At 40.3% G+C, this 17,014-nt stretch overlaps 1 protein-coding gene across 1 annotated transcript in view; it reads right to left on the bottom strand.

Moving 5' to 3' along the window:
• LOC133144849 (ephrin type-A receptor 7-like) overlaps nt 1–17,014 on the bottom strand; it is a 58,884-nt gene that overhangs the window by 15,477 nt on the left and 26,393 nt on the right. The window contains exons 2-6 of the mRNA XM_061267822.1: nt 13,557–13,712; nt 10,274–10,603; nt 3,680–3,804; nt 2,202–2,484; nt 1,385–1,493 (exon numbers count right to left, since the gene is read on the bottom strand). Of these exons, the coding sequence (XP_061123806.1) occupies nt 1,385–1,493; nt 2,202–2,484; nt 3,680–3,804; nt 10,274–10,603; nt 13,557–13,712 (1,003 nt within the window). The remainder of the gene's footprint in view (nt 1–1,384; nt 1,494–2,201; nt 2,485–3,679; nt 3,805–10,273; nt 10,604–13,556; nt 13,713–17,014) is intronic.

Here is a 17,014-nt window from a genome sequence, read left to right as displayed (position 1 = left end):
TGTGTGATTGCATGTGTGTGTGTGACCAAGCTGGATTGTCAGAGAAGAAACTACAAAATAACCAAGACGAAGCAAACATCCTTTAAGATTTTCAAGGTGAGAAGCCTCTGATGTAGCTTTGATGGGCGCCGCGACACCATTATCATCATCATCATCATCATCATCATCATCCGGCGTCCGAGCCTTTTTTGTGCGAGCGCGGCGACTCATTTGCATGTTTGCCAGTCAGCAAGCAGATCGCTACATCAGAGACCCTCCAGCCGTGTCTTCAAACCAGCTTTCTTTGCAAACACAAGAGCCTGATAATTGAGGCATCAAGCCATTCCCGCTCCTTGTCTTCACACAAAACCCAAGGAGCAAGATAATGGTGCTGCTGTGATGAACAATGGAGAGCTCTTCTTTATGCAATGTGGTGGAAAAGAAATGGAGGAGGGAGGAGGGGGGGGGGGAGTAAGCATTATTACTCAATAAACTGAATATTTTGCCAGTCCTCAAAGCAACAACCTGTAAATGGCAGATTGTCATCTATTTTGTCCATTGGTGCTCAAGCATTCGCGTGAGGCTTTGCATGGTTTTTGCACACGTCTGTCAAGCCCGTCCAGTGAATTCCTTTGTCTGTGTGTGTGTGTGTGTGTGTGAGAGAGAGAGCGATACACAGAGTAAGAGATATCGACAGCACCAGTCTGTTGGTTGTCGCGACTGACTAGAGCTCATTTCAACACCCGCTTGACCTCATCATTGTGCCTTCAACATTTGTCTCAAGTCGGGTCCAGTGCGAGTAATATCATATTTTTTTTTGATGGCATATTTGACACTTGCCAACTCTCACCGGCATCAGTCACATGGGCAGTATCTAATACGATCTGATGGTATACTGCCCAAGATTAGAATTTTCACAAAAAAGCAAGGATTATCAGTTTTTATGTCAAATATTAGCATGAACCTACAATAAGTAATAAATAAATCAAATAATAAATAAATATAATAAAAAATACATACATATAATTAAGAATAAAGAATTATAATTAAAAATAAATAAAACAGCCTTTCTGTGACTCTAACAGTCCCTCTCTTTCACATTTCCATCCCGAAAATCTATATTTGTTTCAAACTAAAAAAAAAAATAAAAAATACCCATCATATGGTTCTATTGCATCATTTTGAATGTGCTATTTACAGACGCTTCAATAGAAGGAATCCTTTTATTTTCGGATTAGCGTAATCTGGATTACACACATTGAGTCGATGAGCCATTGTTTGTTGATGTCAAATGCAGGTTTGTGTGTCGTTTTTTTTTTCTCCCAGAGTGACAGAACACAAGGATGTGCTATGTATGGAGAATTAATAATCCTGTGTATGTGTGCGTCTCTCTAAGGCGATTTACCTCCTCCAGATGTGCAGCCCGACTCCCATCGACAGAAGCATGACAAGTGCCGCCACGGACACGACGGCGATAATCACCACGGGACTTTGTTCACTGGATGCCAGCGCCACTGGAAAACATATTGAAATAAATTGTTGATAATAAAAAAAAAGCTTCATTTGCCGTGTAGTATGTTCAAATCTGGCTGGCTTGAAAAACTTTCTGAGGTCATCACTTGTTTAACACTTCTCAGCTCGCCAGCGGCATCATCCAGAAAGTTACTGTGAAACAAAGACCTCTCTTGCGAAACGCAAAAAAAGGTCAACTCCTTTTTCTTCCTAACAGTCTATTTGGCCCAAAATAAAAAAGAACAAATGAGCCATGCTCGATTTGGTCTTTGGACCTCACGTAGGAGATGCCGGATGCTCGGAGCAGCTTTTAGCTAAATTTGCCCTTGCGTATAAAGTGACGCCGCACCGCACTAAAAATCCCATAGCTGAATATAAAAACGCTTGTTTCCATTAGAAGTTAAAGGCAGAAAGCACACACGCAGAGTCCAAACGACACTCTGAGGTGTTATCAAAGACAAACTGTTTCACAGCTCACCGATAAAATGTGGAATCTTCACACATTATCGCAAACACTGTCACATTGCTGACTCTCTCTAACTCAAGCTGCACGCCTCATTGTTTAGGCTGGCCGCGTGCCCGCATCCCCCTCCCGGGCCGCATCTTAAGTCACCGGCTGCCTGGAGGCGCTCGCTTGAGAAGCGTGAGCGAGGAGAAAGAGAACAGGACAAGGCCGACCGGCCGGGAGGAGGTGTTAAAAGACGACTCACACTCGCCCAACGTCTGCAGTTCCAGGGGAGCGCTGTAGGCTCCGTAGTCGATGGGAGAAGGTGAGGATGAGGATGAGGAAGAAGACGAAGAGGAGGAGGGGTAGGCGGAGGAGGAAGATGAGGAGACGGAGGATGAGAGAGGGGAGGAGGAGAGTGAGGAGGAGGGTGGCGGTGTGGTGAAGGGGCGAATGAGGAAGACATAGGTGGTGCCGGCTTTCAGGTTGTTGACGCTGATCCGTGTGGCGGATGTCTTCACAGTAGAATAACTTTGATCCTTTTGCTCCTGTGGAGACAGAACATGCAATTAGAGAAGGCAGAAAATAGATTGAAGTCGTCACACGGCACATTTTGTCAGACTTTCGAAAAGTTGCAAAAGTGACGAGAATCCAGGTACGATTTATTTACTTTGTGTCAACGGTATTGTCACTCCAAATTTAATTGCATTTAAATTCATTTAATTGATTTGATTCAAAAAGTGGGATTCGTATTTTTTTTAAAAAATGCATACATTTTTACAATTTTTTTTATCTTACAACAAAAAAATTACAGAATAAATTAAACACATACGTTTCTATTTATATGCATTGCAATTTAAATTAATCGGTAGGCTAGAATAATGAAAACTATTTACTGTGTTTGTGAAGCAAAAGCGCACTAATTAGGATCATTCCGAGAAGCATCGTCAACAAAATATTCAAAACTACAAAAACAAAATATGCTCTCATTAGATTTTTGCAGGTGCAACTAATGCGTCCTCCGAGTCCATGTTGTTGACGCGTCTCACGTCACACAAACAACCATTACCCTAATTGCTTTATTACGACTTTCCCGTTTTTATCTCGACCAGAAAACCAAATGAGAAAGAAAACTGAAGCTAAATTCTTCATACGACGCGGGAAAAAAATACCACTCACCGCTTCACGTAATTTATTATGTTGAAACATAAGTGGGAGCAAATGTTTAGCAGTATTTTTGGCCCCCCGGGTGTAACGCAACGCCTTAATAAGAGAAGAAAAATGATATCACATCTTCGAAGCGATGGCATTTTTAAAAACCACTTCTACAGGCTTTGTCACTGTGTAATTGTATTGCCTTTTCATTTCATGGCTTTGCAACAATGTTGCTGCCTGACTCAGTTATTTTCCAGCCACTCTTGCGTTTATCTCCAACCCCCCCCCCCCCCCCCCCCCTAGTAAGCCATGTCATCTTCTCCTAATCTGTTCCCCGTGTTTTCTAACTTGTCCTCGACTTCTGGCATCTCAATCTTAACAAATCCTCACAGTCTTATATTGTCTTTTCTTTTTTTTTTGGGGGACTCTCTGACCCTGACCACACACTTGGAAACATATTTTGAAAAAATATGGAAAAGGATACAGAAGAGGAGGAGGTGTGAAAAGGGTTGTGCAAGCGTGACAGACCAAACTAAAAACGTAGTGTTGCGGGATGAAAACGATGTTTTGTTTTTTTACTGTATTTACCTTCTCGTAATATTTGACTTCATACTCGGTCCGGCTTCGATTTGGGGATAAAGGTTGCCTCCACACCAACGTGATACTTTTTTCCTCAATCTTCTCAGCTCGGAGATCACTGATCAGAGATGAAGCTAGACAAAGAGAGAGAAGAATAGAAATTCAGTTTTGAATTGGAGAACTCCAGTCGCCTTCTTCACATACAAAACTTTGAAACGCTTTCTATTTGTCAAGGACATTAGAAAGATTTTTATTTTATTTTTTTAGCTTCTGCAGTTACAGCATGACAGCGGAACAAAGATCTTTTTTTTTTTTTCCCACCAGCTCCTTTCAAAAAATGGCTATTGATTTATTCAGCAGCCCCGACAGTATTTTCAGTTCATTTTTTAAAAGAAGAAAGAAAATGTTTTATATTTAAGGACAGATGGGAGAGTCCAGCAATATTCGACGTTAGGGAGAAGGAAGAAAAGGAAAGAAGCAGGACAGCAGTAATGGATTAGTCATTCAGGAGACCTTGTAACCATGTGTGTGTGTGTGTGTGTGTGTGTTGGGGGACAGAGCCACGTTGAGACTGACAATAGATCAATGGCGGTATGGATTGACTGACAAGTTGGCATCGACATAAGACTAAAGGATGGAGAGTCTCCCAAATTCAAACAGCCATTTTTTTTCCCTCTCAGAGTCCTTCAATCAATCTAACCACAATAAATTTTCTGACTCAAGCCATGAGAGGCAAGAAATTTATCAAGATATTGTTTCCAAATTTCAAAAAAGCTCTTAAAATTGTATTGAATTTTTTGTTGAATCTATTTGTTGCTTTTTTTTTTCCTCCACTGTCCTTTCCAGTGCTCCAATGGAGTAACCTTAAAAGTAAACTGGCTTTCTTTCTTGCTGCTGTCCTTTTTCCCCCCACTCATTTTTTTTTCACCTGACCTTTAACCGGCATTTCATCTATTTTGTTGATGGCAACCGCCGCACTTCAATATGTTGGAGCTGTCACTCATTCAAGAGACAAATGCTTCACATCTGCAACCAGAACTCATCCAAAGATGAATTATCCTCCCCTTTATAAGATTCGAGATAAGAGTCGGTTGAGGCAACAAATAAGACAAAAAAAAAATCTCATTTTTTTGTTTTTTTTTTAATTAAAAAAATGTTACAGGAAGAATTATTGCACTTTGAGATTTTTCCAATTATATTTGATAATCTGGATAAATTCATACAACCCATTCAAAATGTCCAAAAAAGATTTTCACGATAAAACCAGCGGACAAAGACGAACAAAACTCTCGAGACTGACCAGCGAGCAAAACCTCATCTTAATACACTAAATCAAAACGATCGAGTAAATCTACACCTCACCTTTAACTGCAGACTGTTGTTTGCACTTCTTTGCTTGCTTTGTGCTGAATTATGCATAAGACTGGTGCTTGCCCCCAAACCCCAGAACACATTAGAACTCAATCTCAGCACCAGAGAACACATTTGGATGATTTTGCTATAGATGTGCACCCACAATCACCTGCCTGCTCAAAATATGGAGTCTCTCACCACTGTGGACAAAAGCCTTGCAGGGTTTGAAGTGTAGCTCGCCATTTCTGACACAAGGTAAATGCAAATCGAGTCATTAAAGCGGTTTTACTTCCTTTAATTATGAACCCGAGTTACGCAACACGCCTGCACAGGAACGCAGCTGGTTTTAACTTTGCCTTCCGTAGAGTGTGACTGAAAAGCTTGTTTCCTGAAAGACTCTTATGAATTTCAATTCAAAGCTGCTTCATGATGCACAGGCCTCTCATTATGCAGACACTGGGGGGGGGCACCAGCTCGGGACTCTATGGCAGGTAGAGCCATGAATTGGCACAAAATGGCAGCTGCTGCTTTCGGCTTTTGCAGCCGGGGCGAACAAAGGCGAGAGGTTGCACAACTGGCATTGGGTGTTTTATTATCAAAGGAGACAGACGGCGAAATCTTCCCTACAGCGCCCAGACATTGCAGATTTCTGAATCCACCTCATTTCATCTTCTCGTTTACCGCACATATATGCATCAATTCATCGAAAGGATTTCGGTCTTCGGCTAAGATAGATCTTGTCAGGAACGGATTTCATTTCACCACCTATACAGCAAGGGCAACTTTACATGCACCGACACAACGAGCCACTGGATGCATATTGAAGAGACAAAATGGACGCAGTAGTCCAGATAGATTGAGGTAATAAAGACAGGCCTATCTGTGAGGGATGTTTTATGTTGAGGGTTAACTGAAAAGCAGGAAAGTCATTCCCACCGGGCGAAAGCCCCACTGGCTCCTACCTTAGTTAAACGGATGGTGCAACAATTTATGTGAGTGACAGTGGGGAAGTGGGAACGTTTAGTTCTTTGGATTTGGCACTCCCTGGAGATTTTTTGCTTGGACGAGCATTTCTAGCGAGTCCAAAATTCAAGTTGATTGTGCATTTGGGATGCGCGATTGGTTTATTTCGCAATAAACTTTTAAGGAGACATCACTGGCTTATTAGCTTTGACATCATCGACAGTAAATGCGGATCAAAAAAAAGTTACAACTGAGGGTTAAATAAATGTTTTAATTCATTATCCATTTGAAGCCTTCTTTTTTTTTTTACTCAATGTATGTTCACGACCTCATTATTTCTCGTAAAAAAGAAAATCAGGCTTATCAAAATTCAACAACCTCCATGTTTGAAATATACACCTTTATTCTATTCTTAAAATAATAATACAAAAATGTTCCGCAGCAGAGAAGGAGGGCACAGAGGCGAGCTGATAGAAATCTTCAGTGGTTATTATTGTTCATATCAGTATCTCCAAAAAAAAAAAAAAGAAGGGAGGGAGGATATTAAAAACACACACGCTTGCACACACCTACACTTATTTTGGATGAGTCTATCAGTGAAAGGGAGAGCCAGGAAAGAAGAGACGTCTGGCCGTCTTTTGGTCTAGGATTTCGTTTTAGATCTGCACGGGGTGTCTCTGATTGGCTTTGTGTGTGTAAAGGAAAGAGGGTGTCTATTAGTGCGACAAGGAAAAAGTGAGTCTCGGTGACGGCCTAATTAAAAGTGTCAGTCAGTGGGCGGGTGGCCGGACGACAAACGAGCGAGTAAGACAAAGAGTCGCTTGCCAGATGATCATGATGATGACAAAGATCGATTTTAATTTGTGATGACAGCTTCAAAAAAAAAAAAAAAAAAGATTCATTTTGAGGCTGTTTGGCTAAGTATTGTTGTCATGGCAACTCACAACCACAACAAATAACCATTCCGAATATTACGGGCAGCGTTAAAGTACTACGTTTATACGAGGGCTCTTCACACATTATTCAAATTCCGATATTTGGTTTGGGTACTTCAAAAACTTTTTTTTTTTGCTGTGAATAGTTATGCCCTTGTCTGTCGCCTTTCCGTGCAGGTTCCTTTCTGATCATTAGTCTCACCATCACCTTGTCAGACTTGGGCTTTCCCCAAGTGTCTGTCAATCATTTCCTTGTCTCCGACCTCTGTTAATGATCACTGATGATTCATATTGTGGTTTTCAATGAAGCCCTTTGAGCATTTGTCTTTAATGTAGTCTAGGTCATATTTTTACAACAATGAAAAATCTTTGTATAAATTCCATTTATTTTCAACCAGTCTGTATTATTCATTCGTGTATTACATTCATGTATTATTTTCAAGTACGTATTATTTATTTATCTATATTTTCATTTTAGATCACCAGCTTATATTGAAATCTAATATACAAAGCGCACATGGCTTAAGATCCAATGCCTCTTCATAGACTCCAATTATAGGCCAAGAGGTAGGCAATTAAAATTCCCATCACAGAGTGACAAAGCATCTTAAGTGGCTGTGCTATAGTCCTGAAAAGTAGCTTGATGACTCTATTCATTTAGTGCCTGCTGAAGCCTCACCTTCCCATCACTTCTAATTAAGGAGGCAAAAAAGGATTCAAATGCCTCCATGCAGAATGCTCAAGGCGGGGGATGAGTGGAGAAAAGGTAGAGAGGTGTGAAAGTGGATGGTGTGTGTGGTGGTGGTGGTGGGGGGCTATTGGGAACTTGCTAAAGAAAAGCAAAGTTGCGTTTATTGACAGCAGACTAGCTGTCATTCAAAGAAAGAGGCAAAAAATCCAAAAAGCAGGGAATACAGACACATTATTACATGCAAACTCATAAATATTCATTTATCGCCTATTTTAGATCAAATTAGATTGAGATTGGCAGAACTGTTAACGAGCCGAGCACATCCGCCTCGCACTTGCAAAACTGGAAATTCTGGCCTTCCTTTGTGCGGAGCTTATATTTTCGCACTTTCCATTTCCTCCTCCACATTCTAAAAAAAAAAAAAAAAAAAACCTCATTGACTGAGCTTTACTATTCGAATCAGAGGCTAAATTCAAAACAAATTCACTGGATGACTTTTGTCTCGACTCTCCTCAAGCACCACCGACAGCACGACACGTAATCAGACAAAGCTCGCTATTGTCCGCACGGCCATCCCGGGGCCTCAGTCCATTTCCGTCTGCACCTCGAAGGCATTCTTCTCTATTGCTCTACCACTCACCTTCTCCTCAACTTCTACATTCAAGCGCTCCCTCTTCCCCTCCGCCTTTATTCCTTCGTCTTTCGGGCCCGTGTAACTCCGCGGGGACCAGCCATCTAAGCAGAGCCGGTAATCCTCTCAGGATATTGAAATGCCAATCCTTCCTCCTCCCTGACCCACCCCATCACTACAGCCATCCTGCATCCCTCTCTACTTCTCTGCCTCAGCTAAAGGGCTTTAGAAGTAGCACCAGGGGCCGAGACATTCAACCCGCGTGTGTTTTCCATCACACATACACACACGTAAAAAAGCTGGACAAGCCAAGGGAAGATACCATAGCGTCCTATCGCGCTTGCACATACAGAGATGGTGCACGAACCGAGTTCATGGCATGCAAGATGGGAGCAGCAAACACATGAGAAATGCTGTCACGCACAAATGGAGAGTGCAGATGCACGTACACGGCTACACATAAAATCCAAAGCGAGATAAGGAGCCGTGGGTAATTCTGATCCCCCCCCACTATTTATCCACCCCATGCTCTATCTACTCACGCAACCCCTGCTATGTTTCTATCCCCAACCTCCAATTTACCCATCCATCCAAATATGCAGAACAACCCCCCCCCCCCCCCCCCCCCATCCCTCCAATGGCTTGGGGGTAGGGTGTGTGTGTGTAAAAAATAAAATCCATCTGTTTGGGAGCAATCTACTGCGCCTTGACAAATCTGCAAACATTATTTTTATATCATTGCTGTCATTGCATCTTCAAAAAAAAATTCAAGGGAAGCCATCTTGCTCATGGTACAAAACATTTTTAAAATATTTTATATATATTATTAAATAAATACTAATTTAAAAATATTTGATTTACACACCATTGTGTATCCATTTTCCAAGCCCAGGTCAGTCAATGTAAATATTTAAAAAATGATATAAAATATGTTATATATATTATTAAATACTCATTTAGAAATATTTGATTTACGCACAAGCCCACGTCAGTCTCTAAATTCTTTGGCCTCTCTAAAATGTTCCCCAGCAAGCAGATATAAAGTATTCACTCCAGGCTAATAAACTTATCGTGTCCAGACAACCAGACAAGGCACATGTGGCGCAGATAGCGAGAGAGATGCAAAAGATTGAGGGTAGAAAATATTAAAGTGAACGGTAATAGCATGAGTCATGTTGAATGTACTTGCAAAACAAAAGCGACTTTTAAGTGGGCACATTTTTCCATATTTGAGATTGACTACACAAGTCAAAGTTAGTTAATAAATAATAAATAAATAGGATGGATAGGAGATTGTGAATTCTAATGACACTTGGTATTTAAAAATGTGCTTTTATTTAATGGCTGTGAAGAGGCAGCAGTCAGAAATAAAAGTGGACTGCGACTTTTCAAGGTTGTAGAGAAGGATGAAAAAAAATCCCTTATAATTGGTGAGTTTTAGTTTTGCCATTCAGTAAATGCTTATTCATCTGTCCTTTATTGTAGGAGGATTTTTTTTTTTTATGACAGTAGAAATATCTGAAGCTTGATGATAAGCGGGGATAATTAGCAATGTGATCTCACATTGATGTATCTGCCAAGTTTAACATGACATTTGACACTAAGGGAATAAAATGTGAGCCGGGTCTAGTTGACAGAACAGCACACTGGCGGCTTTCATCTCATCATCCAATTTGACCAACATGTCACCCTTCTGTATGAAGCCCGTTGCTTTTGGCTAAATTCAAATTAAAGCATTAAACCAACAAAAACAAGTCATTTCAAATTGTTTTTCTATCATCCGCTCCCTCGCGGTGCATCAAGCGCTCGCAATTTTCTAATTAGATTGCCAATCTTCGAAGAATTTCGATTTTGTTTGCGCGATGGATTTGCATATAAATCAGGATTTCCGAAAACAAAAAAGGAGACCTGCACGTTTGATGAGAAAATACATACGTGCGTTTGCGCACTTCTAAACTAAAAGGCCTACCTTGTTTTCATCCAGCCATCATTTATATCAAAATGTATTTTTCATAATAACCATGACTCACCAGGCAAGTTCGTTGACACGTTGATCTGTGAGTAGAACCTTTTGTTCGGTAGAAGCTCTGACACTCCGTTCAAAGCCTCCACAGTGAAGGTGTAGTTAGTGTTGGGAAGGAGATTGACCACAGTCACCGTTCTCTCCGTTAGTCCGACCTGCTGAGGCACAAAACCAATGCTGGCCCCGCAGGGCTCGCACTGCCTGCCGCCGCAATGTCGGCAACCCAAGTTGTAGGTCAGATCCACCCTGCCACCTGTGTCGGATGGCGCGGCCCAATCTAAGATGAGAGTGGACTGCTTCATGGTGTAGACCAAGTCTCTCGGAGGTGAGGGGGGTCCTAAAAGACAAGGAAATGCATTTTAGTTTATTTCATTATACCGGATCATCTCTAAAAAAATAGATACCGTATTTTCTGTACTATAAGGCGCACCGGATTATAAGGCGCACCTTCAAGGAATGGCCCATTTTAAAACTTTGTCCATATATAAGGCGCACCGGATTATAAAGCGCATAGAATGAATAAATCAACGTTGCTCAAACGCAATCACAATATAGTAACACTCGAAATAGTGAAAACAATAATATATCAATAACTCAACGTTGCTCAAACGTTAATATCGCACAACACACAAAATAAACACGTAAAGCTTACTTTAATAAATTAGTCCTCATCCACGAATCCATATTGGTCCATATATAAGGCCCACTGGATTATAAGGCGCTTTTGAGAAAATTGGAGGTTTTTAGGTGCGCCTTATAGTGCGGAAAATACGGTATATATATAAAAATCTATTTTATTTTTTAATAATTGAATTTAATTAATATATCCTAATTCCGGCAATACAATTTTAGCTTCCATTTTTATCCTTGGCAGGGATCCTGTCCATTAAGACTTCAACGTGTACGTGCAGGGCTTTTGCACGTCATTTTAAACCCCGGAGTACTTATAAATACAATAAAGTGCAGGTCAGCTGACTGAATTTAATCCTCACAGTGTCTTGACTGACCTGCGCATGTATTTTCTGGCCGTCCTGGCAGACAAAGAGCTCAAGAGAGACGATGTCCATTAAAGCCTATGCATTTTAAATGTCAATGTGTGTGTATGTGCGTAATGAATAAGTAAAGTGCGTGAGCAAACATCACAAGCCGCAGCTGTCCCCTCACTCCACTGGACCGGCGGTGCTGAGAACAAAATTACGTAAGATCAGAAGAGCATTAATGTGCGTCCACGTACATTTGGTGCAATCTCAGCTGGGACTGAAGAACTTTCCTCGTCTCTGCTTTGCACTTCAAAACCGGAGCGCTCACGACTAAAAAACATAACCCGCTCCCTGAATTCATATCTACTGCTTTTGTCCACTCTCCATCTGAGGCAAACGTTCTTTTAATCATTCCGGATTGTTGGATCGCTCCAAATCAAAATAGTTCTGTTGGTATCAAACAATCAATTTGCAGAGGAGTAAGTTGTCAAATATTCTTCAAGGATTTGTCTTCAAATATTTTGCATTTCTTTCAAGGATTTATCAGAGCGCTTCACTTATAAATTGAAAGCAACATGTACAAAAATGTTCTAACAATTCCCATCCAGTTTATTCCCTCCTATTATTTATTTCATTCTAGATTCATAAAAACACTCTTCCTCCCTTTTTTTCTCCACCCATGTGGAGGATTAGCCAAATCTTGAGGATGATCATAATTACCGAATCAATTGTGTAATTAATGTGGTCATTAGGCTGCTATAAACATTATCGCACGCGGATCGGAGAGCTCAGCAATCAATATTGTAATTAAAGCACACCATAAAAGCCAGTATGACCACACGCTCGTGAATCTGCGTGCACACACGAGTGATTGTGAATACCTAACATGTACACACAGACCTAGTGACCTGGTGGTTTTAGTGCCCTGAGTACTCCCAAGATATACAACCCATTATTTTGCCATCTAATTACTAAGCTGTTCTCTATGCGCTAATCAATACGGCTCCCCTGTATGGTCTTTGTACTATTGGCCCTGTAATGCATCTTTATTGAAGGGTTGTGATATTTGGCATGCAGGAAGAGGTGTGTGTGTGGGGGGGAATTGATAATTCGCAGACAGTGGGGATGAGATTGTAGCGCGGCGCTTGTTGCTCGAGGACAGAGGGAAAGAAATTTCGGTTTGACAGAAGGATGAAGAATAGGGTGGCAATATGTGCCTGTATGAAATGGATGAGGCGACGGAGGGAAGAGGAAATGAGAAGCGACAAAGAAGAGCAGTGACTGGTGGCGATGAGTTAAAGGGGACCTATTATGCTCATTTCAAGCGCTCGCTCGCCCTCTTTTTTATTTCTTTTCTTTTTTTATTCCGACTATAATTATTTGGAGGTCAAAGCTGCAGGGAGCAGACCTCTGACAAGGCCTTCAGCGCAATATTATCAATATAAAAAATAAAAAAAAATAAAAAATAAAATTTAAATATATTTTACACACAATAAAAATATGAACAGACCATGTTGCAATAAAATCAGACTCTTTTATATATCAGATATACATTTTTAAAAACAATAAACGGTGAAGCCTGCTCAATTTTGTAGCCACTTAAACTCACTGACAGCACTGAAGCAGAAAAAGACCCAAAGCAGTTTCTTTTACTTGGATTGAGCTCATTATTTGAAGATGTTCAATGAGGGGAAAAAAACATAATGGCCTTTCCTTTAAGAAGTCAGACTGCATTGAGGTGCTCCTTTGAAATGACTTTGACATCATGCTAATATCAGCAAATGGATGTGGAGAGGATGTGATGGGTCAAAATATAGAAAATGTCTAATGGGTTTATTTTACATGACATGTGAACCTCATTTCAAAGGACATGAAATGAGTGAGGAATATCAGTGAGCGGAAAGAATAAAATGTTAAATATAGACAGAAGTGGTCACGCTGGAGAGAGCGAGAGAGAGAGAGAAGATGTGGTTAGGAGGTTCAAATTTGTTACAGTTGACCTTGAAATACCAAATCTGTTTTTTCTCTCTCCGGGGGAGCATCAACAACTAAATCATATTAAATGAGGAACGGCTTTAGCTGTTCGCTCCGCATCCCTGATATCATTGTATGGCTAAATCTGCACAAAATGAAACCAGCCTGAAAAAAAATGTAATAAAGAAATAAGATGTAAGTTGGGGTCACTGGGGGCCAAACATTTCACATTAGTTTTATGGAAAAAGAAAAAAGACAGGAGTGCAGAAGGTGAAGGTTGAGGATGAAAAGGGAAGAGTGAGAGGAATGATCAGAAGATGATGATGATGTCATTACGTGTGCATGGTGAGGAGGGGGAATCCAGCGGAGTTCTGAAGTGGTCCTCTTTGCACACGCACGCCACTGAGCCGTCATCCTCCGAAATACTGTTTGCAGGACACGGGAAGCACTCCTGCTGTCTGGAGGACATCTTGTATGATCCAGGGGGACATGCTGCAAGATACACAACAACAACAGATAAGGCCAGGAAATTTTATTTTATTTTATTTATTTTTGCTTGACAGCTGATTCTTTCAAAAGTGCCTTAAGCAATTATATTGATTTGACAAATGATCACACTGATGAAATTTGACAGAAACAATTTGTGATTCGTGATCAGTGGTTGTCACAAATAGCATCAAAGAAACTTGGAATAAATAAATAAAATAAATACAAATAAAAACAATACATTAAAAAATGTAAAAGAATTTCAAAAAAAAGAAAGAAAAAAGGAACAGAGAAATAAAGTAAGCAACATGTGCCAGCCCCCAATTTTCAAAAGCCTCCAACTCCATTTTTGGGTGTTGTTTGCAGCCCCCCGACTCCATTTGCAAGACGTTTGAAGTATCTGCAACATTCCCAAGTGCAAGTACTGCACTTGAGGGAGCCACTACAAAAAAGGTGGGAATATGTTTGAGGGCGATAAGCACTCCTGACCTTACATGCGAGTACACTACACGCCATGCAAGAAGAAGCTTAATGAAGCTCAATGCACGCGTGACAAGACGGCTTCACATAAACACACGGCGAATAAAAAAAAATGGCTATTTGGCACTCGGGGCTATACGCTTTCATTTTCCACTTGCCATGCCTTTGGAGCAGGTGATAATGGGTGTGAAATCAGGATGCCAGCTCCTGTTCAATACTCTGATCTCTCTTCTGAGACTTTATTATAAACAATGTGGAATGCATTAGCAGCTTCTTCTCCACTCTGCTTTGCATTCCAGCTCTCTTCACATTCCATTGTCTCCCATCAAAAACACATTAGGTGTACTTCTTCCAGGGTTAACACTTTCGGCTTGAACCAAGTTTAATATTCAAGCTGTCAACGGGAGTAAATGTTTCAAAGGAAGAAATCACGACACCAACCCCAAAAAATACTTCTCACTTATTTCCAGAGAAATAAAATCTGGAATTGAGTGAGAAAATAGTTCTCACTTATTTTCAGAAAAACAAAAGCTGGAATTAAGTGCGAAAATAGTTCTCACTTATTTTTACAGATAAATAAAATCTGGAAATAAGTGAGAAAATAGTTCTCACTTTTTTTTCAGAAATATAAAATCTGGAAATAGTTCTATTTTTTTCCCAGAAAGATAAAATCTAGAAATAAGTGAGGAAGTAGTTCTCTTTTTTTTCCAGAAAAAGAAAATCTGGAAATAAGTGAGAAAATAGTTCTCATTTTTGTATGGAATCCTGTTTTATAGGATGTTGTTCGCCCATAGTTTGTTTTTCCTCTCCCAACTATAACTTTCTTCACAGCCGCAATAGTGAACACTGTGTAAATTAAGTCGAACCTGTCCAAAGCTATCCTGCAGGCTATGTTCTCCTATGAGCGCTACATAAATATGTCGGGGCTTCTGGGATCATCACAAATCCTGCTGTTACGCTCAAAATCACTCCAGGAATGCTAGAGAAAAGCTTCGGCGTCGAACGAGTGCAAAAAGCCATGGCTCAGGTGGTGGAGTTGCTGTCCAACAATTGGAAATTTGACTCCCGCAGCAGTTTCAATTCTGCTGAAGGATTACTTTGTAAAAAATAGCTTGAGGAACCTTCAAGGTCAAACAAGGTTACAAGCACATGGATGTTAATAAATAATTGAACAGGATATGAAATTCATAATTAGGATCTATGACGCTATAAAATATGGCCCCGATCCATTATAAATCTGAAATATACGTTACAGACTGCAATAAAAAAGAAAACAAGTCAAGGCGAGAGCTTTTGAGATTCCAAGGTTGTGTGTGATTTATTTACAGCGCTACAATAAAATTCGCTCTGTCTTTTTTGCACAACTAGAAAAAAGAGGCTTGAACAAAAGCCCGTGATTGATTCGATATTCATCCGCCGATGTGAGATTGGTAATCGTGTTTCTCTTTACTCCATATAAGACCCTTGTAATTGACTTTTTAATGTTTGTCATTACGCAGCAGTGAAAAGCTTTCAGCTAAACAATACAGAGAAACGATTGGGATCTACTCGACATTCTTCCTTCACCACCAATACCAAGAGAGTAAACAGCAAGTCAGAATTAACCACAACGCAATTATTTTTTTTTTTTTACCGTATGTCAGCAAGATGGCTGCATTTACAACTTATCTCCGCAATTCAATGGACAAGCTGTAAATTTCACCGTGCCACACAGAAGATGGGTTTTAATAATAGAAAGGGGAAGGAGCAATATGAGCAGTTTGGATAACAAAGGAGGCTGCTTCTATACGCTGCCAATCATCTCCCGCACTGAGGGGGTCATTGGCACGGTCAATGGTCGTTTCAGTCAAAATGGGCCTTTATGGAATCTCAAAAAGCGCTCGCATCATTACAAGACCTACTGTTAATCCTTTATTTAGTTTTAAATAGTGTCCCTATTAAATGGAAATGGGATTTTAGGGGTGGGGGGGTGGGGACAGAAGGAGAGATATGCCAGGACATCTGGCAAACCGACTGATCAATTTGTCTAATGTGTCGACTGGGAGACTCGATTAAATGGAACATGGCGGTCCATGTACATATTCAGATCTCTTCGGCTAAAGATTCCAAAGTGGGGGCGACGTGGCTGGAGACCAACTGCTGCGAGGGAGAAACCCAGACGCGCCGACAGATGCACGCGGCGTCTGAGACGCTGGGCTACGTACTGTGCAAAGAGAGGACAATAAACAGCGAGGGGAAAATGGACTCCTTCAGTTTGACAGATAGACAGAGTCAGACTACTGATAAGTAAACACGCGGCGCATACAGATGAGAGCCACTGAAAGAAACGACCGTTTGAGCTGACAGCCAGCGAGACTGAGGTCTTCTATAGTGGGAATATAAGAGACTGTGGCATGGCCTGTCATGTAGAAATGCTTTAAAGCCAGAGGGAAGTGAGGATGTGTTCACACTTTTAATTTCATTCTCTGGAGCTTCGCTAAAGCTCATTTTGCATTTTCCATTGCTTGCACGGATATACGTAGTTGGCTTTGTTGATGCAATCGCCAAGTCCTCAAACAGATTATTTTTTTTATTTTAATTTATTTTATCTTTATTAATTTTTATTTTTTATAATGTATTTGTTTTATTTTGAATATGAATATGAATATGAATATAAATAGAAATAAATAAAGAAATAAAGAAATAAAGAAAGAAAGAAAGAAAGAAAGAAAGAAAGAAAGAAAGAAAGAAAGAAAGAAAGAAAGAAAGAAAGAAAGAAAGAAAGAAAGAAAGAAAGAAAGAAAGAAAGAAAGAAAGAAAGAAAGAAAGAAAGAAAGAAAGAAAAAAAA

Source organism: Syngnathus typhle, linkage group LG20 (genome assembly GCF_033458585.1).
Source record: "Syngnathus typhle isolate RoL2023-S1 ecotype Sweden linkage group LG20, RoL_Styp_1.0, whole genome shotgun sequence".
NCBI lineage: Eukaryota > Metazoa > Chordata > Actinopteri > Syngnathiformes > Syngnathidae > Syngnathus > Syngnathus typhle.
The sequence above is the reverse complement of the archived record's forward strand: the minus strand, read 5'-3'. Positions and strand labels throughout refer to the sequence as shown.